The sequence below is a fragment of the Thermobia domestica genome, chromosome 18 (assembly GCF_964235325.1).
Source record: "Thermobia domestica chromosome 18, izTheDome1.hap1.1, whole genome shotgun sequence".
Classification (NCBI taxonomy): domain Eukaryota; kingdom Metazoa; phylum Arthropoda; class Insecta; order Zygentoma; family Lepismatidae; genus Thermobia; species Thermobia domestica.
Genome location: NC_137471.1, coordinates 166851958 through 166876495, shown reverse-complemented (window position 1 = coordinate 166876495; position 24538 = coordinate 166851958). Strand labels below are relative to the sequence as shown.

Below are 24538 nucleotides of genomic sequence, written 5' to 3'. Positions count from 1 at the left end.
AGTGGTAAAGAAAAGAGTTTAGCGAAACGTTCCTGTTCAAAAGTAGTGCAAAGAGTGGGCATAGGTTTCATTTCGAAATTACTGGGTGCGGGGCTGCCGTTACCACAGCCCCTCTTGAAAACTCATATAACTTCGTACCGGAAGTGGAACAAACGAAAATTTTTGCGGTATATTCCGGCACAAACGTAGCACAAACGATTGCCATAGTTTTTGTTTCGAAATTCCAAGTTTGGAGGCTGCCGTTTCTCCAGCCCCCCACTTTAAAACCCTTATAACTTCGTACCGGAAGTGGTACAAACGTAAATTTTTGCGGTACATTCCGGCACAAACGTAGCACAAACGATTGCCATAGGTTTTGTTTCGAAATTCCAAGTTTGAAGGATGCCATTTCTCCAGCCCTCCCACTTTAAAACCCTTATAACGTCCTACCGGAAGTGGTACAAACGAAAATTTTTGCTGTTCATTCCGGCACAAACGATTGGCATGGGTTTCGTTTCGAAATTCCAAGGTGGGGGGGCTGCCGTTTCCCCAGCCCCCCACTTTAAAACTATTATAACTTCGTACCGGAAGTGGTGCAAATGAAAATTTTTCCGGCACATTCCGGCACAAACGTAGCATACACGAATGGCATAGGTTTTGTTTCGAAATTCCAAGGTTGGAGGCTGCCGTTTCTCCAGCCCCCCCACTTTGAAACCATTTTAACTTCGTACCGGAGGTGGTACAAACGAAAATTTTTGCGGTACATTCCGGCACAAACGTACCACAAACAATTGGCATAGTTTTTGTTTCGAAATTCCAAGTTTGGAGGCTGCCGTTTCTCCAGCCCCCCACTTTAAAACCTTATAACTTCATACCGGAAGTGATACAAACGAAAATGTTTGCGGTACATTCCGGCACAAACGTAGCACAAACGATTGGCATAGGTTTTGTTTTGAATTTTTAGGTGAGGGGGCTGCCGTTTCCCCAGCCCCCACTTCAAAACCCTTATAACTTCGTACCGGAAGTGGTAGAAACAAAAATTTTTGCAGTACATTCCGGCACAAACGTAGCACAAACGATTGCCATAGGTTTTGTTTCGAAATTCCAAGTTTGGAGGCTGCCGTTTCTCCAGCCCCCCACTTTAAAACCCTTATAACTTCGTACCGGAAGTGGTACAAACGAAAATTTTTGCGGTATATTCCGGCACAAACGTAGCACAAACGATTGCCATAGTTTTTGTTTCGAAATTCCAAGTTTGGAGGCTGCCGTTTCTCCAGCCCCCCACTTTAAAACCCTTATAACTTCGTACCGGAAGTGGTACAAACGTAAATTTTTGCGGTACATTCCGGCACAAACGTAGCACAAACGATTGCCATAGGTTTTGTTTCGAAATTCCAAGTTTGAAGGATGCCATTTCTCCAGCCCTCCCACTTTAAAACCCTTATAACGTCCTACCGGAAGTGGTACAAACGAAAATTTTTGCTGTTCATTCCGGCACAAACGATTGGCATGGGTTTCGTTTCGAAATTCCAAGGTGGGGGGCTGCCGTTTCCCCAGCCCCCCACTTTAAAACTATTATAACTTCGTACCGGAAGTGGTGCAAATGAAAATTTTTCCGGCACATTCCGGCACAAACGTAGCATACACGAATGGCATAGGTTTTGTTTCGAAATTCCAAGGTTGGAGGCTGCCGTTTCTCCAGCCCCCCACTTTGAAACCATTATAACTTCGTACCGGAGGTGGTACAAACGAAAATTTTTGCGGTACATTCCGGCACAAACGTACCACAAACAATTGGCATAGTTTTTGTTTCGAAATTCCAAGTTTGGAGGCTGCCGTTTCTCCAGCCCCCCACTTTAAAACCTTATTACTTCATACCGGAAGTGGTACAAACGAAAATGTTTGCGGTACATTCCGGCACAAACGTAGCACAAACGATTGGCATAGGTTTTGTTTTGAATTTTTAGGTGAGGGGGCTGCCGTTTCCCCAGCCCCCACTTCAAAACCCTTATAACTTCGTACCGGAAGTGGTACAAACAAAAATTTTTGCGGTACATTCCGGCACAAACGTAGCACAAACGATTGCCATAGTTTCTCTTTCGAAATTCCAAGTTTGGAGGCTGCCGTTTCTCCAGCCCCCCACTTTAAAACCCTTATAACTTCGTACCGGAAGTGGTACAAACGAAACTTTTTGCGGTATATTCCGGCACAAACGTAGCACAAACGATTGCCATAGTTTTTGTTTCGAAATTCCAAGTTTGGAGGCTGCCGTTTCTCCAGCCCCCCACTTTAAAACCCTTATAACTTCGTACCGGAAGTGGTACAAACGTAAATTTTTGCGGTACATTCCGGCACAAACGTAGCACAAACGATTGCCATAGGTTTTGTTTCGAAATTCCAAGTTTGAAGGATGCCATTTCTCCAGCCCTCCCACTTTAAAACCCTTATAACGTCCTACCGGAAGTGGTACAAACGAAAATTTTTGCTGTTCATTCCGGCACAAACGATTGGCATGGGTTTCGTTTCGAAATTCCAAGGTGGGGGGCTGCCGTTTCCCCAGCCCCCCACTTTAAAACTATTATAACTTCGTACCGGAAGTGGTGCAAATGAAAATTTTTCCGGCACATTCCGGCACAAACGTAGCATACACGAATGGCATAGGTTTTGTTTCGAAATTCCAAGGTTGGAGGCTGCCGTTTCTCCAGCCCCCCACTTTGAAACCATTATAACTTCGTACCGGAGGTGGTACAAACGAAAATTTTTGCGGTACATTCCGGCACAAACGTACCACAAACAATTGGCATAGTTTTTGTTTCGAAATTCCAAGTTTGGAGGCTGCCGTTTCTCCAGCCCCCCACTTTAAAACCTTATTACTTCATACCGGAAGTGGTACAAACGAAAATGTTTGCGGTACATTCCGGCACAAACGTAGCACAAACGATTGGCATAGGTTTTGTTTTGAATTTTTAGGTGAGGGGGCTGCCGTTTCCCCAGCCCCCACTTCAAAACCCTTATAACTTCGTACCGGAAGTGGTACAAACAAAAATTTTTGCGGTACATTCCGGCACAAACGTAGCACAAACGATTGCCATAGGTTTTGTTTCGAAATTCCAAGTTTGGAGGCTGCCGTTTCTCCAGCCCCCCACTTTAAAACCCTTATAACTTCGTACCGGAAGTGGTACAAACGAAAATTTTTGCGGTATATTCCGGCACAAACGTAGCACAAACGATTGCCATAGTTTTTGTTTCGAAATTCCAAGTTTGGAGGCTGCCGTTTTTCCAGCCCCCCATTTTTAAACCCTTATAACTTCGTACCGGAAGTGGTACAAACGTAAATTTTTGCGGTACATTCCGGCACAAACGTAGCACAAACGATTGCCATAGGTTTTGTTTCGAAATTCCAAGTTTGAAGGATGCCATTTCTCCAGCCCTCCCACTTTAAAACCCTTATAACGTCCTACCGGAAGTGGTACAAACGAAAATTTTTGCTGTTCATTCCGGCACAAACGTAGCACAAACGATTGGCATGGGTTTCGTTTCGAAATTCCAAGGTGGGGGGGCTGCCGTTTCCCCAGCCCCCCACTTTAAAACTATTATAACTTCGTACCGGAAGTGGTACAAACGAAAATTTTTGCGGCACATTCCGGCACAAACGTAGCACACACTATTGGCATAGGTTTTGTTTCGAAATTCCAAGGTTGGAGGCTGCCGTTTCTCCAGCCCCCCACTTTAAAACCCTTATAACTTCGTACCGGAATTGGTACAAACGAAAATTTTTGTCCGGCACAAACGTAGCACAAACGATTGGCATAGTTTTTGTTTCGAAATTCCAAGTTTGGAGGCTGCCGTTTCTCCAGCCCTCCCACTTTAAAACCTTATAACTTCATAACGGAAGTGGTACAAACGAAAATTTTTGCGGTACATTCAGGCACTAACCTAGCACAAGCGATTGGCATAAATTTTGCTTTGAAATTCCTAGGTGGGGGGCTGCCGTTTCCCCAGCCCGCCACTTCAAAACCCTTTCAATTTCGTACCGGAAGTGGTACAACCGAAAATTTTTGCGGTACATTCCGGCACAAACGTAGCACAAACGATTAGCATAGTTTCTGTTTCGAAATTCCAAGGTTGCAGGCTTACGTTTCTGCAGCCCCTCCACTTCAAAACCCTTATAACTTCGTACCGGAAGTGGTACAAACAAAAATTTTTGCGGTACATTCCGGCACAAACGTAGCACAAACGATTGGCATAGGTTTTGTTTTGAAATTCCTAGGTTGGAGGCTGTCGTTTCCCTAGCCCCCACTTCAAAACCCTTATAACTTCGTACCGGAAGTGGTACAGACAAAAATTTTTGCGGTGCATTCCGGCACAAACGTAGCACAAACGATTGCCATAGGTTTTGTTTCGAAATTCCAAGTTTGGAGGCTGCCGCTTCTCCAGCCCCCCCACTTTAAAACTCTTATATCTTCGTACCGGAAGTGGTACAAACGAAAATTTTTGCGGTACATTCCGGCACAAACGTAGCACAAACGAATGCCATAGTTTTTGTTTCGAAATTCCAAGTTTTGAGGCTGCCGTTTTTCCAGCCCCCCCATTTTAAGACCCTTATAACTTCGTACCGGAAGTGGTACAAACGAAAATGTTTGCGGTACATTCCGGCACAAACGTAGCACAAACGATTGGCATAGGTTTTGTTTCGAAATTCCAAGTTTGGAGGCTGCCGTTTCTCCAGCCCCCCACTTTAAAACCCTTTTAACTTCGTACCGAAAGTGGTACAAACGAAAATTTTTGCGGTACATTCCGGCACAAACGTAGCACAAACGATTGGCATACCTTTTGTTTCGAAATTCCAAGTTTGGAGGCTGCCGCTTCTCCAGCCCCCCACTTTAAAACTCTTATAACTTCGTACCGGAAGTGGTAGAAACGAAAATTTTTGCGGTACATTCCGGCACAAACGTAGCACAAACGAATGCCATAGTTTTTGTTTCGAAATTCCAAGTTTTGAGGCTGCCGTTTTTCCAGCCCCCCCATTTTAAAACCCTTATAACTTCGTACCGGAAGTGGTACAAACGAAAATGTTTACGGTACATTCCGGCACAAACGTAGCACAAACGATTGGCATAGGTTTTGTTTCGAAATTCCAAGTTTGGAGGCTGCCGTTTCTCCAGCCCCCCACTTTAAAACCCTTTTAACTTCGTACCCAAAGTGGTACAAACGAAAATTTTTGCGGTACATTCCGGCACAAACGTAGCACAAACGATTGGCATACCTTTTGTTTCGAAATTCCAAGTTTGGAGGCTGCCGCTTCTCCAGCCCCCCCACTTTAAAACCCTTATAACTTCGTACCGGAAGTGGTACAAATGAAAATTTTTGCGGTATATTCCGGCACAAACGTAGCACAAACGATTGCCATAGGTTTTGTTTCGAAACTCCAAGGTGGGGGGGCTGGCGAAATGCACCTGCAGATACGGCAAAGCTGAAGCTCTTGGCATACATGAAAGAAACTTATAAGTCATTTTATGGCTACCCCATATTGTCAATCTGTACGATATATTTATCTTTAATATAACTGGAAAGCCATTCATCTAAAAAAAAAAAATGTTAATTTTTTCTAGTACTCGAAATTCTCCCTTCTTTTGTTATCAATGTTCAACATTCCACCACGATGAGGCGCTGTAAAGAAGTGTGGATCAAACGGTAATTTGACGAAGTGTACACTATTTAGTGTGCACTCCATTTATAGACTTCGAGTGTGCATCCTAGAAGTGTGCACTATGCGCTTTTGGACACGGCCTATGTCTTGAGCAAAGTCATGTACGTGTTAGCTACTGGATCTACCACACAATCATTGGCAACGATAATTGAGTGTGCTGTTCGAAACAACGAGAAACAAGTCCACAACACATGCTCCCGGATTTGGGAGATATTTCATATTGTACATACGCACACAAGATACATCGTGCGTCCACGTCATTGTTGGTCTGGGCTACCCTTGGCTTAGGTACTGAGTTAATCCTGCAAAGGCGTCGGCGGTTGTTTGCCAGGGCATGGTTTGAACGTACTCTCCCGACTTTCGCCTGGTGTGACTGGGGACACCCTCGCACCATCTGACTTTCACCTAGTAATGCGACCGTGTTGCTATCACAGAGGAAGAAATATGTCAACGTGTTTCCTCTCGACGTTTCTCCCATTTTGCGTTTCAATGGAGGCACAACCAACCCGTTTCCATGTCAAATTTTGCAGATAACCCCCGTTGGAGATATTCACGATACGCCACTAGTGTCACTACCATTTTTATTGCATTCTACACATACGATTTGATAGTTCAATTGTTTGACGGCCCTATGCGCATTATTAGCTGAGATAAAGTTCTGCTACGGGTAGTCAGGTACAAGTCTGCAACAACGCCTCTAGCGGCTAAATGAGAAAGTATATGACAAAGTTTGTCCTCTAAAAGTTGCATGACATTTAATGTCCTTTCAAACAATTCCAACAGTTATACCACTTTCCATTTCATATTTTGAAGTTTCCCCCTGTTGGAGGCATTCACGAGACGCCAGTGGCCTCGCTACTGTTTTTTATTGCATTCTACACATACGATATAGTAATGCAATTTTTTGTTTGAAGGCTCTACGTGTAGTATTAGCTGCGATATAGGCCTGGCACGCTCTTATTGAATCACCCAAAATCTATATATATGTAGGATGATTCCGTTAGTCCGTACCAAGCCTTTAAATCGAAAACGGTCCGAGATATGTACAAACTGGAAAACACGTGTACCATTAGTTGCAAAGGACAACACAGCAACCTAAAAAGTTTCGTCCCTGGGTCCCCCGCAGTGTCCCAGACGGGGTCCCACTCAAAATTGTCAAATGAAAAGAGGGGTCAAGTGGTATATCGCTTGAAAGCTCTTGTAAAAAGAAAGAAGCTACAACAAGTCCCGATTCTCTACGATCACCCTATGTAAAATGACAGCGGGTCAAAATGTCATCAAAATTTCCATTGAAAACAATATGGCCACCCCTATAAATCTGAAACGGGCAGCCAGACGGAAAACTGAAAAACAAGTGTCACGTGATGTTCGAAGGACAACAGATCGAAGTAAAAAGTTTCGCCCCGGGGTCCCAGATGGGGTCCAACTCAAAATTGTCAAATGGAAAGAGGGGTCAAGTGGTATATCGCTTGAAAGCTCTTGAAAAAAGAAAGAAGGTACAACAATTCTCGATTCTCTATGATCACCCTATGCGAAATGGCGGCGGGTCAAAATGTCATCAAAATTTGCATTGAAAACAATATGGCCACCCCTATAAATCTGAAACGGGCAGCCCGACGGAAAAACTGGAAAACAAGTTTCACATGATGTTTAAAGGACAACAGATGGAAATAAAAAGTTTCGGGCTAGGGTTCCCCGCAGGGTTCCAGACGGGGTCCAACTCAAAATTGTCAAATGGAAAGAGGGCCAAGTGGTATATCGGTTGAAAGCTCTTGTAAAAGGAAATAAACTACAACAAGTCCCGATTCGCTTCGATCACCCTATGTAACATGGCGGCGAGTCAAAATGTCATCAAAAGTTGCATTGAAATGAATGAAAAATCTCATATTCCAGTGGAATTGGCGGTAAAATTGCTGGACAGTGCCCGGTAGCCCTGGAGAGTTGCGGTGTTCATCATAAAAACACATCAGCGAGTGGTGCACACAGCCGAAATATTGAGTCAATGACACTAGTTGGTCGGGAGAAAAGAACTTTTTCACTTTGCTTGTACAGAATTCTTCGAGATGTGGAACGAGGCAAGCATGCTCTACCAATGTTTCCTGCATCTGCTTTGGAAGAGGTCTGGGGCTCTTCCCAGATATTGACCTTGGTGTCCGCACAGGATGTGTGTTTGAAAGTCCTTTGTCGGTAGTTGTGATGTTGCTTCTTAGGGTGGCCTCTTCCTTCCCAGACCTCCGACACTATGGGATCAAGGAAATTGAACATTGTATCCTCCCGACTGGCTAGTGCAACGGACGAAATATTTCGGCTGTGTGTACTACGCGATGATTTGTTTCCATGATGCACACCATAACTCTCCAGGGTACAGCAATTATACGGAACATTCTCCTGGGACATGTTGTTTTGCACCATTTGCCCGCATTCAGCCCAGAACCCAAAACGGCGGTATAAATAGATCTGTATTCTAAACTTGCCGTGTGCTATCCAATGACGTATAAATCTTGCCAATCCCCGAGTGTCACATTGCGACCCTCTCCGCGTTATTGTGTTATTTCCGTTCGAGAATGCATTCCCCCCAATTACCGTCCTAGGTTTGAATGATGACACAGCCTGGTTCGTCTGTATACCTATCTTAAGCTCAATGTTCCTCAGTAACAACAGGCGAATAATGTGATTGACGCAAGGTTCCTGCCCTTTTCTTCCCTATGCGTCGTGTAAAAGTGAAATTCATGAGACATGAATGTCGTGAAACGTATAACTTCAAATGAAATACCGAAATGAATAAACATACACATCTTTGATAACGATTACTGCAACTGGATTGTGCTGTTTGCTGGTTTATGTTTGTTGTACAAAACGCCTTTCGAGAGAAACAGTCGCAGACAACCTTGAATTGAAAGGCACGAACGTGAGATACGCTGGAACACAGTTTGTTCCACAGTAAGTTGAGCAGGCTTTGCTGAAGGGTCGTTAGTACGAATTGTAGTGAAGTACTTGTGCTGTGCAAAAGTAATATACGCTACGAATTGAGTTGTGTGTGTGTGTGTGTCAGTGTAGAAGGTGGAACGTGCTACCCTAATATCGTGTGTTAGTGCAGTGTCGGCTAAAGATAGCATAGTATTGGAACAATGCCATATACGAACGGTGGAGGCATTTGACATGTTAATGGTGTTAGGGGAATGTAAGCAAAACTATAGAGCTGCAGCCCGAATTTATAGCGCAAGGTTCCCACAGCGATAATCAATTTCCCATAATGTACTTTGACGGTTAGCAAATCGTCTGAAACAAACAAGGTGCATTCCTCCTCAATATGGGGGCAGTCTTGGGAACTAACGTAACGCAAGTAACGCGTTACTTTTTAAGTAACGTTTCCTAGTAACGGTTACATTTTTTCCAAAGTAACTCTAACGGTAACGCGTTACATATTTTTAAGCAACGTATCTAGTTTGCGTTACTTTCTTCGCGTTACATTTCGGATGAGTAACTACAATATATGTATATTTTTTTCGGAAACAAATGTTTCTTTCCTGTAAGTGAATTTCTCAGAATGAAATAATCGAGCATGAACTACGCATGTCAGTGACCTACAGTCACCGACACACAGAGAAACAGATAAGTTCGTAGTGCCACTGAAATCACGTGTACTGATTGCAAACACCTGGAAGATTTTGTCGTAGATTTTCACAGCTCCAAATCAACACATTCAGCGAGTGAACTAGGAGCGCAATGAAACCAGTAGTCTATTTTACTATGATTGGTGTTGTTTTTATAAAGATGGAGAACAAAAATATTTTACCGTTCGAACATTTGAAAGAATACTTTTTTCTTAAGAGCTGAGGATGATGGTGGACAGAATTTAAAAGTAAAGTGTCTGAAGTGCCCCGGCGGAAAATATCAACAACTAGGGTGCCATAATTAACGATATACGGTAAGGGGTTAATATGAATAAACTGTTCTGATGAGCAGGCCTACTTTATTACTAGAAAATAGTTTCCTGATTGTATGTAATATTGAAGTTCTTCCAGATCAGTTTGCTTATCCTAGAGTCCCGCTGATTATAGTTTGAAACTAGCTTTAAAAAGCATATGTCGATTTTAGAGTTACTGGCAAGTTTTTATTTACCCCCAGTTCATGTGTTCTCATTTTATTAGTTGTAGTGTAATGTTTTTCTATATTCTGTAATTTAATTTTACATAACAACATTGTTATTATTATATAATTAGTTAGCAGAATAATAATAAGCAATTTTTTCTAATGCATAAGGATGAGCACGAGTGAAGATAAAACTGGAGACGACTCGAATTCAAGTGGAGTTTCGAGTCAAGTCAAAGGTAATATTCTCGAGTCGAGTTCCGAGCCGATTCAGTTTTTCGCATCGAGTTTCGAGTCCAGTCGAGTTCGATAAACGGCTAGTTCGTTTTAACTCGTCTTGAAATCATGGTCTGATTACACTGGAAAGCGAAAGCCATAAGAAATGTAAGCTAAACAGTAATATGGAATAATTTTAGTGTTGCTCACGAGAGGGGACATTGCTCGCATCTCGTCTCATCTCGATAACGAGACCACAAGAGACTTTTTTATAACAAGCTCAGCTCCGCTCGGCTCAACTGAGAAGATGGCTCGAGCCGGCTCGCTTGGGGTGAACCATCGACTCGAGCTGGTTTGGTTGGGATGAGCCATCTGCTCGGTTCGGCTCAACTGAGCCAAGGGCTGTAGCCAAGTCGGTTGGGTGAGCTGTTGGCTCGGCTCACTTCTCGGTTCGTGTCGATAGTGAATGAGCTATGAGCCGAGCTGCTCGAGTCGTTGACAATTCTAAACCCGGGCCGAGGAGTTTTGAAGATATTTGGCCAGTGCCCTATAACTTTTAACAGTGTTTGGCTCGAGCTCGAATACTCAACTTAGACCCTCAACCCAAATTCAGAATTTCATGGACATTGTCCTTGACTCCTAGACTTCACGACTACCGAGGTTGGCAATCAACTAGTATTTTAGTATTGAAATACAAACCGCCTATTTTTCATGTTTATATACAGTGTTGTTGTAATAAATAATAATAATAAGTTGTAGTAGTAGTAGTGTCATTGATAATAATTATATTCTCTATGTAATATACTTGAAGACAATACTCGAAACTATACACCGGATTTGGATCGACTCGACTCGAAACTCGACCCCAATTCGAGTCGAGTTTGAGGAAATTTTTCGAGCCGAGTTCTCGGGTCAAGCTCAAAGATGTATGTTTCTAGTCGAATCTAGTTTCAAAGAAAACTCGCTCGAACTCGCTCGTGCCCATCCCTACGCGTAACGTAGTATGGCATTTTATCAATGTTACATTATATGAAAATGTTCATATAACAAGTAGAAATTTGTCCTTGCATTTACATAAAGCGATTAAGAAGTGCAATAATAATAATAATAATAATAATAGTAATAATAATAATAATAATAATAATAATAGCGGTAGTAATAGTAGTACGGAAAATTGAAGTAATATTTTTTTTCACATATTTAAAGTTTCGGACCTAAAAGTAACGCATTAGTAACGCGTTTCTTTCGAAGTAACAGTTACTTTTTTGAGGCAAGTAACGCGTTACATTTTAAGAGAAAGTAAAGTAACTTGTAACGCGTCACATTTTTACAAGTAACTTACCCAACACTTTATTGGGGTCACAAACATGCTCCAATTGTAGATGACAACGATGTCGTTATTGATGCTTTGGCTGCTGTCGAAGTACGTCCTAATGCATCCTCAAGAGATATTGCCCGGAATCGCGGAATGTCAAACAAGTGTACTGTGTATACTGTGGAAGCATAAACGCCACCCGGATCATATCTCCTTGTGCCAGGTGCTAACAGATGCCGATAGTAATAAACTACTCCAGTTTTGTAATTGGGCCCGTCAGAAATTGAGGACAAACCCAACGTTTTTCAGTATGTACGTGCTGTGGACAGACGAAGGAATATTTACAAGTGATGGTCATGTCAACCTACACAATGCGCATTATTGGACTGCGGAGAATCCGCACTGGACACTACAGATCGACTGACAAAGACGTTGGAGCATCAATCTGTGGGGTAATATCATTGGAACACATGTAATTGGGCCCTGGTTTATTGATGGAAATTTAACGTCGGCTCTGTTCCATCAATTATTGACAGAACGTCTACCGCAACTGCTGGAAAACATCCCACTTCATGGTAGTAGTTCATAGAGGCTTGAAGTACATAGTGGGTTTAGTGGATCGTGGTGGGAAGTGATAAATGTAACACGAGTGAAGTTTATATTGACCCACGCCGTCTTGGATACACACACAACCTAAATAATCCAGAGCTCTTCATGCCGTATAAACTTACATATTTTCAAAGAAGTACCTTGCCTTACAAGAATAAACATTAAGTGTTACAAGGTTGCGTAAATATTCAAATTGATAATGTAGTGAACTGAACTTCTGTGTTCGAACAGAGCTTCGTGTGAATATTCGATACTTAATTTATATTGCAACCAAAATTAGGAATTTTTGTTTGTTCTTTAATCTTAAGTATGGAGTATGTTTGTGACAATTTTCTGGTATGTTCTTTATGTCTGACTCGTATTAAAATATTAAAGTATTCAATAGTAACGCAATACAAACTTTACACGTTCCAGGGATTATGAGTAATATTTATTGTTTGTTTATCGATATTTCAGGTGCAGATCTCAAAAATTTTTTTATTGGGATGTTTTAAGCTAATCTCTAGAAACATTGCATATTATTTACATTTTATAGATGGCACATCGGTGGATTGATTAATAGCTATTTGAACGTGGAAAACATCGAAATTTAACACAATACTAACCTTATACGTTCCAGCCGTGATGAGTAATTACTGCTAAGAGTAGATAGTAACCTTCACGACTGGAATGCATACATTTAGATATTATTATTATTATTATTATTATTATTATTTTCTGCCTTTTTGCCGGTTCCGGGGCTGATGAGGTATTCTTTTTTTTATTTTTTATTTTAGTTTTGGAACTGGAAATGTTTCTTCACGTTTCTCGATATTCAGGGTCCTGTTTTAACTCCAAATATTTTGTTATATTTTTTAAATCATCGATGTGTTACGTTCCTTCTACTCCTGTCTTTCCTTTCATCTTTCCTTTATGGGTCTATTAAGAAAACTGTTTCTTCGCAAGATGTGTCCAATCCAATTGTTCCTGTTTGGAAGGATGCTGTCTAATTGTGCTGAACTTAGAATGTGTTTTATAAGTTCAAAGTTGTTATTTTATGCACGACACAAATTGATTAAAATTAAAACTTATCATTTCTGCAATTTAGCATCCAAGACTCGCAGATTACGAAGAAATGCAGTAAATTGTTCTGCACTCTGGGTGTAATGTATATATATATTTGAACCTCAATTGTAATAATATATTTATTATTGAAGAATTATGAGTTATCAAAGGTTTAATTTCTTCTATATTAATTCTAAAGCTAATTTGTTTTTCAAATTGTGCTGTACACATTTTTCTTTATTAATCTAACTCTTTTTTCATCATTTCGTTCTTTTTAGCCGTATGCCAAATATATTAACTTAATGAATTTCTGAATATTATTATTTGTATTATTATTGTACATCGATATTTGTTATGATACTGGTCTCGACTCGTTACCATTTAATTTTGTACACGTTTGGTATGAGATCAATTTTTTATATGCTGCGAAAGGAGTGTTTGGCTTTCGTTGTTTGGTGACACTTTTAGATCCGGAGCTAGCACGAAAGTTCTCACGTCATAAGTATAAAAATTCTTGCTTTTTCAGCTGTAAGCAGATTAACGAAAGTAAAGAAAAAGCTTTTGTTTAAATAGTTAAGACAGTAAAGATAACCGTGTGATAACCTTTAACGCCAATTCTGCAAAAAAATCAGATATATATATATATATAGGTTGTTTCCGTGATGGCGTGCTAAACCGTGAGGGATGAAAGATGATGCCAAAAGAAGCAATTTAAGAATAGAAACGAGTGTCCGGAAATGCGTCGTTTAGGATATAGGGGCGGACGACGATTTGTCGCAACGGTACAAAAAATGACCATAACTCGAGAAGGAAATGTCGGATTATAGTCCGGTCAAAAGCAGTGTGCATTATTTTTACCTGAAGATTTCATTAATGTTGGAATGGGTTGAAAGCAGGGCGGCGCAAAGGTAGCTCCCAAAGAAATATAGTATATTTCGAACATCTGCAACAAACAAGCGACAAGAAGTTGGTAACTGTTCATTACAGATGATTCGGCTAGTCATGATGCCATTAGTTTAATTTTGAGCTGCACACAGTAGTATGCTGTGAAAGAAAGAGGTGTTTCTTTGCCTACAGGAAAACAGATTTAAAGAAGTTCTGGACACAACTAAACAAAAATGGATACAACGAAGAGAATATGCTCAGAAGAAACATAGCAAGAGGGAGGAAGAAAGAAGAAATTGAAATCTTTGAGTTTTACGTTCCACGGTTATGCTGGCTAGGCTAAAGGAAACGGCGATGATGAGTAATGAATAAAACGGTGGAATGAAGAAAGTGGGAGGAAACGGTAGAACCCCGAGCAAACATACGCATACGGTGTTTGTCCATCACAAAGTTCACTTGGCGGGGACTGGGATCGAACCCGGGACCTCAAGCACCAGAGGTGAATGCTCTACAATTGAGCCACCGCGGCACCACATGGAGGAAGAAAGAGGATCAAAACAAGAACTAACAATGATTTGTTGTACAAAGCCTAGGCACAGGAACAGAGAAGATAAAGGGAATGGATCGGAAAGCAGGGATTAGGTCGCACAGGAAAGGATAATAATTGAAGTAGTCAGAAAAAACAAGAGAAAAGGAATAATGGACAGATGAAATGGCAGAAATATATAGAGTAGGATGCACGGAGTGTAACAAAATTAAAGAAACAAAAAAGAAGACGGAAGAAAGGATATAACAGCACAAGGATGACGTAAGGTTGAAAAGGAACAACAATGCAATATATAGCATCAGAGACAAACCACAGGATAGGGTAGGAAGTGGCAGAGGTTATAGAAGCGGAGAACATAACATTGGTGAGAAAATAAAAAGAAGCCAGGGAAATTATGAATGCAGGAGATAAGGTGATGAATTGGAATGCAGGATTCGCAATTAATAGAGTCGGAGAAGATTCTACTTAAAGAAGAAAGAAAGAGCAAATTAATAAGGGAAAATAACAAGGATAACTAGAGGACAGAACGTATCCAGCGAAAAAGTGAACTTTTAATTGGACTCGCGTGCGGCTAAAAGTGAAAGTGAAAAACACAAGTGTTACTTTTTAATGAAAGAGTGGAGCCTAATTAAATGTTGATCTCCGGAGAGTATATAAGAGATGATCAATTCCCAAGCAACTAGAATTAGTGGAAGTCTGATGAAGACAGTTATTGTGTTGAAACTTATGTGATTGAGTTTTTTTATTTATATATTATCACATACCCTTCCTTAGTTTGTCAATGTGTTTTAGTACAATATGAAAAAAATGCCTGATAGAATAAATATAACGTATGAGTGCCTGAGAACATCTTACATTTAAGATGCAATAACAAATAGAGAACAAGTATTTTCCCATTGTTGCTGTATTTTAGCTGCAAATATTTGCATTTCTTTGGGATTTTGTAATATTTATCTCGATTTCTATTTCCTTGTTTACTATTGAATTTTTTTACAGATTCCACAAAAATACTCTTCCCAAAAAAGCGAATATTCTTGTTACACGGAAGAAAATAATTTCTGATTTAGATGAGAAATCTCGTACTTGCAAGGAGTTGTACAAAGGGTTTACTCGATCAGATTTAGCAACAGACATGCTAATAGAAACAGGTGCAAAATACGACATGCGTCAGAAGTTCGAAATGGAATCTTGTCGAAATTCAAATTTGGTGAGACACATGTTAATCCCTACAAGTGGAAAAGCATACACGTGCAGACAATGTGGAAAGGGATTTAGTCAAACTTCACGTTTGGGAAAACACATGTTAATACATACTGATGAAAAGCGTTTCAACTGTCAAAACTGCGGAAAGAGCTTTATTAAAAAATCATATTTGGCAACACACATGTTGATACATACAGGTCAAAAATCTCACCCGTGCCAGAAATGTGGTAAGCGATTTGTTCAAATTTGTCATTTGGCAAGACACATGTCAATACATACATATAAAAAACCTCACACATGTGAACAATGTGGGAAGGGATTTAGTGAAAGATCAAATTTGTTAAAGCATATAATAACACATACAGCTGAAAAGCCTCACACATGCCAAGAGTGTGGGAAGAGATTTAAACAAACTTCAAATTTGGCAGCACACACGTTATTACATAAAGGTGAAATATGTTTTAGATGCCAATATTGTGGTAAGGGGTTTTATCAACGTTCACATTTAGCAACACACATGTTAAAGCATACAGGTGAAAAATCTTACACGTGCCAAGATTGTGGAAGACGGTTTAGTGTAAAGTCGAATTTGGTAAAACATATGTATATACATACAGGTGAAAAACCTCATACCTGCCGAATGTGTGGAAAGAGATTTCACCAAAGTTCAAATTTGACAAACCACATGTTAATACATACAGGTACTAAAGACTACACGTGCCAAAAGTGTGGTAAGGGTTTTACTCAAAGTTCAAGTTTGACAAGGCACATGTTAATACATGCAGATAAAAGAGATTGTATCTGCCAAGAGTGTGGAAAGGGGTTTGTTCATAAATATCGTTTGACAAGACACATGTCGATACATACTAGTGAGAAACGTCACAAGTGTCAAAATTGTGGAAAGCAATTTAGAACAACTTCACATTTGACAATACACATGTTAACACATACAGGTGAAAAACCTCACACATGCCAAGTTTGCAAAAAAGATTTAGTCTAAATTCAACCTTGACAAGGCACATGCTAACACATGGAATTGTATAATCTTGTAAGAATAATACTGTCAGAAGGAATTTCTTGTAAAATTGTTTGAAAAGAAGATATATATATATATATATGTAAAAATTCACTTGGATAGTGTGTGGAAAATGCTTTAGTATCGATAATCTGGTTGGCTCAAACATATGTTAATTCTTAGAGATGAAAGGAATCATACGTAATAAGTGCATAAAGATAAATCCTATGAAATTACACATGCCGTCGTTACATTTAGTAGATGTTCAAATTAGCCAAGAAATGTTAACATACTGGTGGAATATATCAAATGGACCAAAGCTGTTGAAGGGGACTTAAAAACTTATAGAAGTAATCAACTCTGTATAGCGTAAAGGCCGCGGTGGCTTAGGAGTAGAGCGTTCTCCTCTGGTACATGAGGTCTCGAGTTCAAACCACGCTCCCGCAAGTGAACCTTGTGGTGGACAAACACCGTGTGCGTAGGTTTCCTCGTTTCCTCCCACTTTTTACATTCCACTATTTTTCATTACTCATCATCACCGTCTCGTTTAGGCTAGCCGGCGTAAGTGAGGGACGTAAAACTGAAAACTTTCATTTCATTTTTTGTAAAGCCTAAATATTTAAACTTATAGTTTATGCTGTTTTGACCAATCTGATTACTTTCTATTGCTTTTTGGTGGTAAACTTCTTGGTTTGTCATACATTGAATGCTATAGATGCTTGAATTCGTGATTACGTATCAGCTAATAAATAATCACAATCTTTAAGAGTTGTGTTTTATTGAGGTTATATAGAGTGATTCGAAAACGGGAAATTTTGAATATGAAATTTTCATGATAAATGTTTGAAAAAATATCCCATTTAATATAAAAAATAATGCCATGCTAGAGTACATACAATTTATTTTTTTAATATGACATCTTGCAGATGAGCTCTACAAAAACATTCCTTGCAGCCTCTTCGTTATTGCTGGTGGTTTGGCCGTAACATCTCAACGGGAACTTAGGCAATTGCTTCCCGGATTTTGGCTTTCAATTCTTCCATTGTAGTAGACTAAGAAACACTTTGCTTTTAAGATGCTCCCCACAAAAAGAAATCACAAGCTTAGAAAGCAAGGAATCTTGAAGATCATTGATGTCACCATAATTCGAAATTACACGTTCCCTAAACAATTGGCGTACAACTGCTATTGATAATCGTTTTTTGTGGGATGATGATCCATCTTGTTGCAACCAGGATGTGTCAATAATCTGTGGAAATTTCTGTGGTTGTTGAACAAGAAAGATTTAAAGCATGTCGAGGTAGGGATTCGATATGGCTAATCGTATGGCCATTCTCACCTTTAGAAAAATAAGAACAAACCACCCCTTACAATGACATAGTACATCATACAAAAACTTACTATCATATTGTCACAAACCCGCCGGAAAGAAAAAGTTTATTGTTAAAGTGCTAAGTTTAAAAACAATTTGCTGATAGCAGGTGACTGCTCAGGCCCGGCCTTAAGCCGATTGAACCGATTGTTCCCAATCAGGTCTCGCGCTAGTGCTGTCTATTTTACCCCCCAGTCTAATCTACTCTAGTGCCGTTTTAACAGCTATTGGGCCCCAGAGCAAACAAATGTAGTCCCTTGATTAAATTTTCTCCCAATACATGTAATTAATACATGCTATTCTGCTCGCAGCACCTCCGGCCAAGTGAATATGGTACCATGAAGGCGGCTCTGTTACTCTCGGTTGTTAAGTATACATAACATATCGCAACGCAGATACTGGTTTAGTAGTATTTTGAGGGAAATAGCGTTGTAGTGTCATTATAGGTAAACCATGCTCGTTTCAGTTGCTAGATGGCCATTATTACTTAACATTGTTTATGAACCACACAAGAATACCAACTGGAGCATACAATGTAAATTGCATTACATTTCGTTGGAGTGTAGCGTCGCTTTCAACACCAAGGTTATAATCAAACATGGATATACTGTTTCACGTGCAATCCGAACCACATGAAATTGCGCCGGAAATCGAATCCGGATCTCACGGGCCATAGACGCGTACGTTAACGATATAGCCACGAGATACTTCCAGAGAATGTAAAATTAACCATGTTTTTCTTTACAATGAGTATACTAGGGTCAACTTTACATCGCTTTAAATTTTAACTAGTAGGGGACTTGAAGAACAAGTGAGGGTATTACAAACTACCAACAGAAATAAACTATAAAATTATCAATAAACTTAATAGGTGATACGTGTTTGATATTTTGTCTTTCTTAGACTCCCATTCGAGATTTTTAAGTAATTAAACATTTAAGAAATATAAACAGATGAAAACATGGTGAGTGGTTTGAGGTTTGGAATCTCAAAGCTATGTGAAACGTGAAGCTACAACTTAACGTGAAATCCTAACTTCATAACTTCTTACCGGGAATCAAACTCAGCCCTCCAGCGCTTAAGAGATCTATGCTCACCATATAGCAAGTTTTATTATTATTATTATTATTATTGAGAATTTCAAGAAAGGATTTGTTTCATAATCCACTGGGAAGTGTAGACACCTGAATAGCACAGGAAGTTGGGTTATGAGCAACGATAATAGATCCGAAATCACAAGCTTTAAAACACCGCAGACAATTTTATGTTTCATTTGCTGCAGGATTGAAATCGGGTGCTAGTAGGGATGGGCACGAGTCAAGCTAAAACTCGACTCGACTAGAAGCGAATTCGAGTCGAGTCAAAGGTAACTTTTTCGACTTCAGTTCCGAGCCGAGTCACTGTTTTGAGGTCGAGTTTGATAAATGGAGCCCCCCATGCCGTAAGCGTCGGTGGACCACCGATGGAAAGCTAGCGATATCTCGCCAAAAATTGGCTGCCCCGCAGCAACGATCCGCGGTGGCCTCTCTTCCATTTTGAAAATTATATCACCAGCGTCAGAGGCGCGAGAAAACGCCAATGAACCACAAAATTATTCTCCCAAAATATGTTAAATCGCCTATATGTGTGTTTTGTTTACATTCAGGTGAGTCTAGAAAACACTTAAAAAGTACCCCGGAGGGGGCTCGAACCAGCAACCTTATGATTACTAGGCGAGTGCTCTTTCGACTTCGCCACGTAAGCAATGAAGGAAACGTCGTTTGTAAAGGGATAAATCGTTGAGATCTTTTTAATTTGGTGAATCAGAGTGCTCCTTTAACCATGTATATTAGACGTTAACAGTTTGGGGTAAGACAAAATGCGTTCGCCATGTAATTTTATAACAAAATTATGCGTGTCTATTTACTTTATTCCATAGTTCTCCCATACTCACTTTCTGATGATCGACGACAGTTGCCATCTAAATTCATACAATTATCGCACTTATCTCAAGATTTTTCACTTCATGATGTTGAGGCAGAGGTTATTCTTGATCTCGGAGCTCGCTTTAGGAACAATTCGTCAGGAAAAATAACATATAATAGCCGCATGCACATGACTGGCGATAGTTCGTGTTGATCCCTTCGCGATTCTCCGCGACGAATCGGAAAAACGCGGACCAAAACGAAGTCCTCGCTGCTACGCAGTGGTAACGTCAACATCCCGACTCGACGAAACCCTGCCGCCAGTGGGACACTAGCGGCAATCCTTCGACACGTCGCTATATCGGCGATCGACATTTACCCGCAAGTGGGCCACTAGGTGTTGGCGATGTTTACGGCATGGAGCCGCTCGTTCAACTCGTTTTAAATCGTTTCGAAATCATTGTCTGATTAGACTGGAAAGGAAAAGTCATGAGAAATGTAAGTAGTATTGTGGAATATTTCTAGTGTTGGTCGTATCTCGTCTCGTCTCGATAAACGAGAAGAAAATGAATTTTTTATAGACAGCTTCAAATGTCGTGATCACCAATATAAGTAGACAGCCTTATCATCAAGACTGAGACCTGCAAGGTCGAAGTTTTGAGCCCAAGCCGGGTAGTGATGTAAACCGGCTCAGCTCGGTTCAACTTAGCGAACAGCTCGAGCATACTCGTTTAGGATGAGCCACTACTCGGCTTAGGTGAACCATCGGCTCGAGCTAGCTCGGTTGGATGAGCTGCTCTCTCGGCTCGATAGTGAATGGACTGTGAGCCAAACCGCTCGAGCCGTTGACAACCCTAAACCCGGGCCGAACAGTTTTGAACATGTTTGGCCGGCGCCTTATAACTTTTAACAGTTTTTGGCACGAGCTCCAATACTTGCTCCTCCGGAACTCAAACCTAGAACCTCGTGAGCGATGTTCTTGCCTCCCAGCTTTCACCACTACCGAGGTCAGCAGTCAATCAGTTTTTAGTATTCGGATACAAACCACCTATCATTCATGTTTATACACTGTTTACATGTTTATAATAATAATAATAATAATAAGTTATAGTAGTAGTAGTATCATTGATAATTATATTGTCTATGTAGAATACTTGAAGAAAGCACTTGGAACTACACACAGTATTTGGCTCGTTTTGACTCGATTCGACTCGAAACTCGAGTCGATTTGAAGGAAATTATTCGAGCCGAGTTCTCGAGCAGCTCAAAGATCTGTTTCGAGTTGAGTCGAGTTTCAATGAAAACTCGCTCGTGCCTATCACTAGATGCCAGAAGCTGGAAATTTACACTGAAGATGTAGTAATTTAGATTTGATTTTCGATTTGAACTTAGCGTCCCTCTCAGCAGGAGCCTCAATGAGACTTGGAGCTACAGCTCAGCATTAGACCCAAACTGCATGAGCTTCTGCTGGGAATCGGACCCAGACCTCCTGCGCCAAACGTGCGTACGCTATTCACATATCCATGAGGAGATTATGTGTAGAAAAGAAGAGCATCTGTAAGGAACTAGCTATGTACCGGTACAAACAGCTTTCATCTGTTAATATTTATTAAGTGTTTAATTACTTAAAAATCTCGAATGGGAGTCTAAGAAAGACAAAATATCAAACATGTATCACCTATTAAGTTTATTGATAATTTTATAGTTTATTTCTGTTGGTAGTTTGTAATACCCTCACTTGTTCTTCAAGTCCCCTACTAGTTAAAATTTAAAGCGATGTAAAGTTGACCCTAGTATACTCATTGTAAAGAAAAACATGGTTAATTTTACATTGTCTGGTAGTATCTCGTAGTTATATCGATAACGTACGCGTCTACGGCCCGTGAGATCCGGATTCGATTTCCGGCGCAATTTCATGTGGTTCGAATTGCATGTGAAACAATATATCCATGTTTGATTATAACCTTGATGTTGAAATGGACGCTACACTCCAACGAAATGTAATACAATTTACATTGTATCCTTCAGTTGGTATTCTTATGTGGTTCATAAACAATGCTAACTAATAATGGCCATCTAGCTTAAGTTGGTGGGCATTTCTAGCGCAACTGAATCGAGTAAGGTTTACGTATAACGACACTACAACGCTATTTCCCTCAAAATACTTCTAAACCAGACGCACTTTGGGACGCAATTTAAGACGAACTGGAGCGAGTAATGTAAAGTTAATTTGAGAAACATTTTGAACATGGAAAATGTAACAAGACCAACCCTTTTTTTAATTTTGCATCAAGTAAGTGGAATCCAAGTTCTGTATGCAAATTTAAAATCAAAATGTGTTGTGTTCCAAAATGCACGATTTCTGTAAAAGCCAGTGTATTCATTGTGATCACCATTAGCTAATATGTGGTCTTAAAAAAATGTTAAAATTCTACAGTAATAATATTCACGCGTAGTGCGTTTTTAAAAACTTTTATTTGGAGGAAGACATTTACGATAATATATTTGTACCGCGTAAAAAGTGCATATAAATCAAGAATTATAATACAGTGTATTTCACAAGTAATTATATTGATAATCTCCATTCTCTCTGTTTAAGCACGCACACACAGAAACGAAAGCAATAAGCATAGTAGCAATTTGAACTTGAAACTTTGTGACGTCATCGGAACGGGGCCAATAAGAATGCTACTTCAGCCACGTATTGGATGAACGTTTTGGGATTGGCGACAATGCCTCCCTTCCTATTTTAAAAAAAAGTCAAGCGAGATACAAGATGGCCGACTTCAAGATGGCGGCCATAATAGCATACCTCAAATAGACGTCTACTTCCTCCCGGTGCCTGTTAATGTGTTTTTGTTTCTTATCCTTTTACCCGTTTTACAAATAAAATGAAATTTTCAAACTTGCAACACATTGTTACGGCTTATTCTGATCCAGGCCCGTATCCACGGGGGCTAGGGTGGGCCGGTCCCTCCTAAATTTTCACTGCTCCCTAAAATTTTCACGGTAGGCTAGCAAATGAACTATAATATGGTTGGGTCGGGCCCACCCTAAATTCTACCGCTTCCTACATTTTGTGCTGGCTACCGGCCTGTTCTGATTAATCAGGTTTCTGGCCACTGCGCCCGTCTTTATAGGCGGAAACACTTTAAATTTTGCTTACGCACGTTTCTTGATATTCTACAATTCTCTGTAAAGTTTGATCAAAAAACTAGAATTCGATATCGATAGAGTTACTTGTAAGAGAAGAAAGCTATGAACTACGGTACTGGTACAAAACCTTGAAAAATTGCGAGACCCAATGGTGAAATATGTATTTCAAAGCTCATTCACTGTCTGCATTTCCACTTGAGTTATTTCTCTGAAAAATTATCTGCTATAAGCAATGAATAGGATGAGGGTTTCTACCAGAACATTTTGAAGGTGAAAAAATTTATAAAGGGAAAAGGGACACACCCATGATGAGAGATTACTGTTAGTTCCTCCTGAAAGAGGACTCCAGAACATAGAAACGGGAGAATGTTTCGAAACTGTCTTTGCCGTTAATCATTTTTCTTAATCAAGCTTATACGTAAACATGCAGAATTTTCCGGGATATATAAATTGACAAACTTATCATATGCGTTCAGGATCTCAATGCAAGAAAATTTTTTTCTGTGACTTTGGTCGGAAATGCTTAGTTACGGAGAGAAAGCTAATTAAAAGTAATTACTCGAATTGGTCATTCCTCTTACCCTTTTGTTAACCCTATCTCCGTAATTAAGAGTTTTCGATCAAAGTTGCAGATTTTTTTTCTTGTATTGATTTTGTGAACACACATGCGAAGTTTGTCGTCTTTTACCGAAACACCCTGTATACGAATACGTAATAACGATATACACACGAGTGCGAATGATATGTTAGTAATGTTTAGTATCACATACATGTATTTCTTTCACTAAACCTTATAACCTTAGAATTTCACTACCCTTTTATTTTATATCTCAAATTACATTTACTACTGTCAGCATTCAATCATCAGAAAATCTGAGGGTAATACGAAAAAACTGACTGCATTTGTAGGTATGTCTTACCAGTGCTACAAAATTTATTTCTTAAACTATGTATATAAAAAATAAATAAGTAAATAGACATATAAGTAAATTTAATTAATGGCTGATCGATAGTTTTAAATTAAGGTGCAATAGATTTCGCCCTTCATTATTGCTTCTTCACTAATCTTACTAATAAACAACAATAATCGAAAGAGGGCGCTAGTGTAACCTATGTGCGGGAGGATACTGAAGTGCACCCGTCGCGTCGAAAGATTTACGTTTGTTTCTGTCACAGAATAAAAGAGGGCGTGACTTGTGTGCGTTTTCGTGCTGTGAACACAGTTGACTGGGATTTACGAATGATCAATATATAAACAATATATCTCAAATATGAAGTCACTGATTTTTGAAAGAATAGCATTCGTAGAAAGGCCAGTAGGAAATGTCAATAATATATATATATATATATATATATATATATATATATATATATATATATATATAGGGGTAGTTTATATATAGTAGAGGCACGTTTTCTAAAATCTGGTAAAAATATGAAAACAGTTCCTCCAAATTTGAAGAGTGTGGATATAGTGCCATTCCTCTGGTA

The 24538-nt window shown here is 39.8% G+C and overlaps 1 protein-coding gene across 3 annotated transcripts in view; it reads left to right on the top strand.

Moving 5' to 3' along the window:
* The window catches only part of LOC145676064 (uncharacterized), a 60768-nt gene extending 43387 nt beyond the window's left edge, over nt 1–17381 (top strand). For 2 of the 3 annotated variants that reach the window (XM_081746928.1, XM_081746927.1), the window contains exon 3: nt 15394–17381. In XM_081746928.1, coding sequence (XP_081603054.1) covers nt 15394–16600 — 1207 coding nt within the window. In that variant the 3' untranslated portion in view covers nt 16601–17381. The other variant, XM_081746929.1, reaches the window with a different exon arrangement.
* Nucleotides 17382–24538: the final 7157 nt, after the last annotated feature.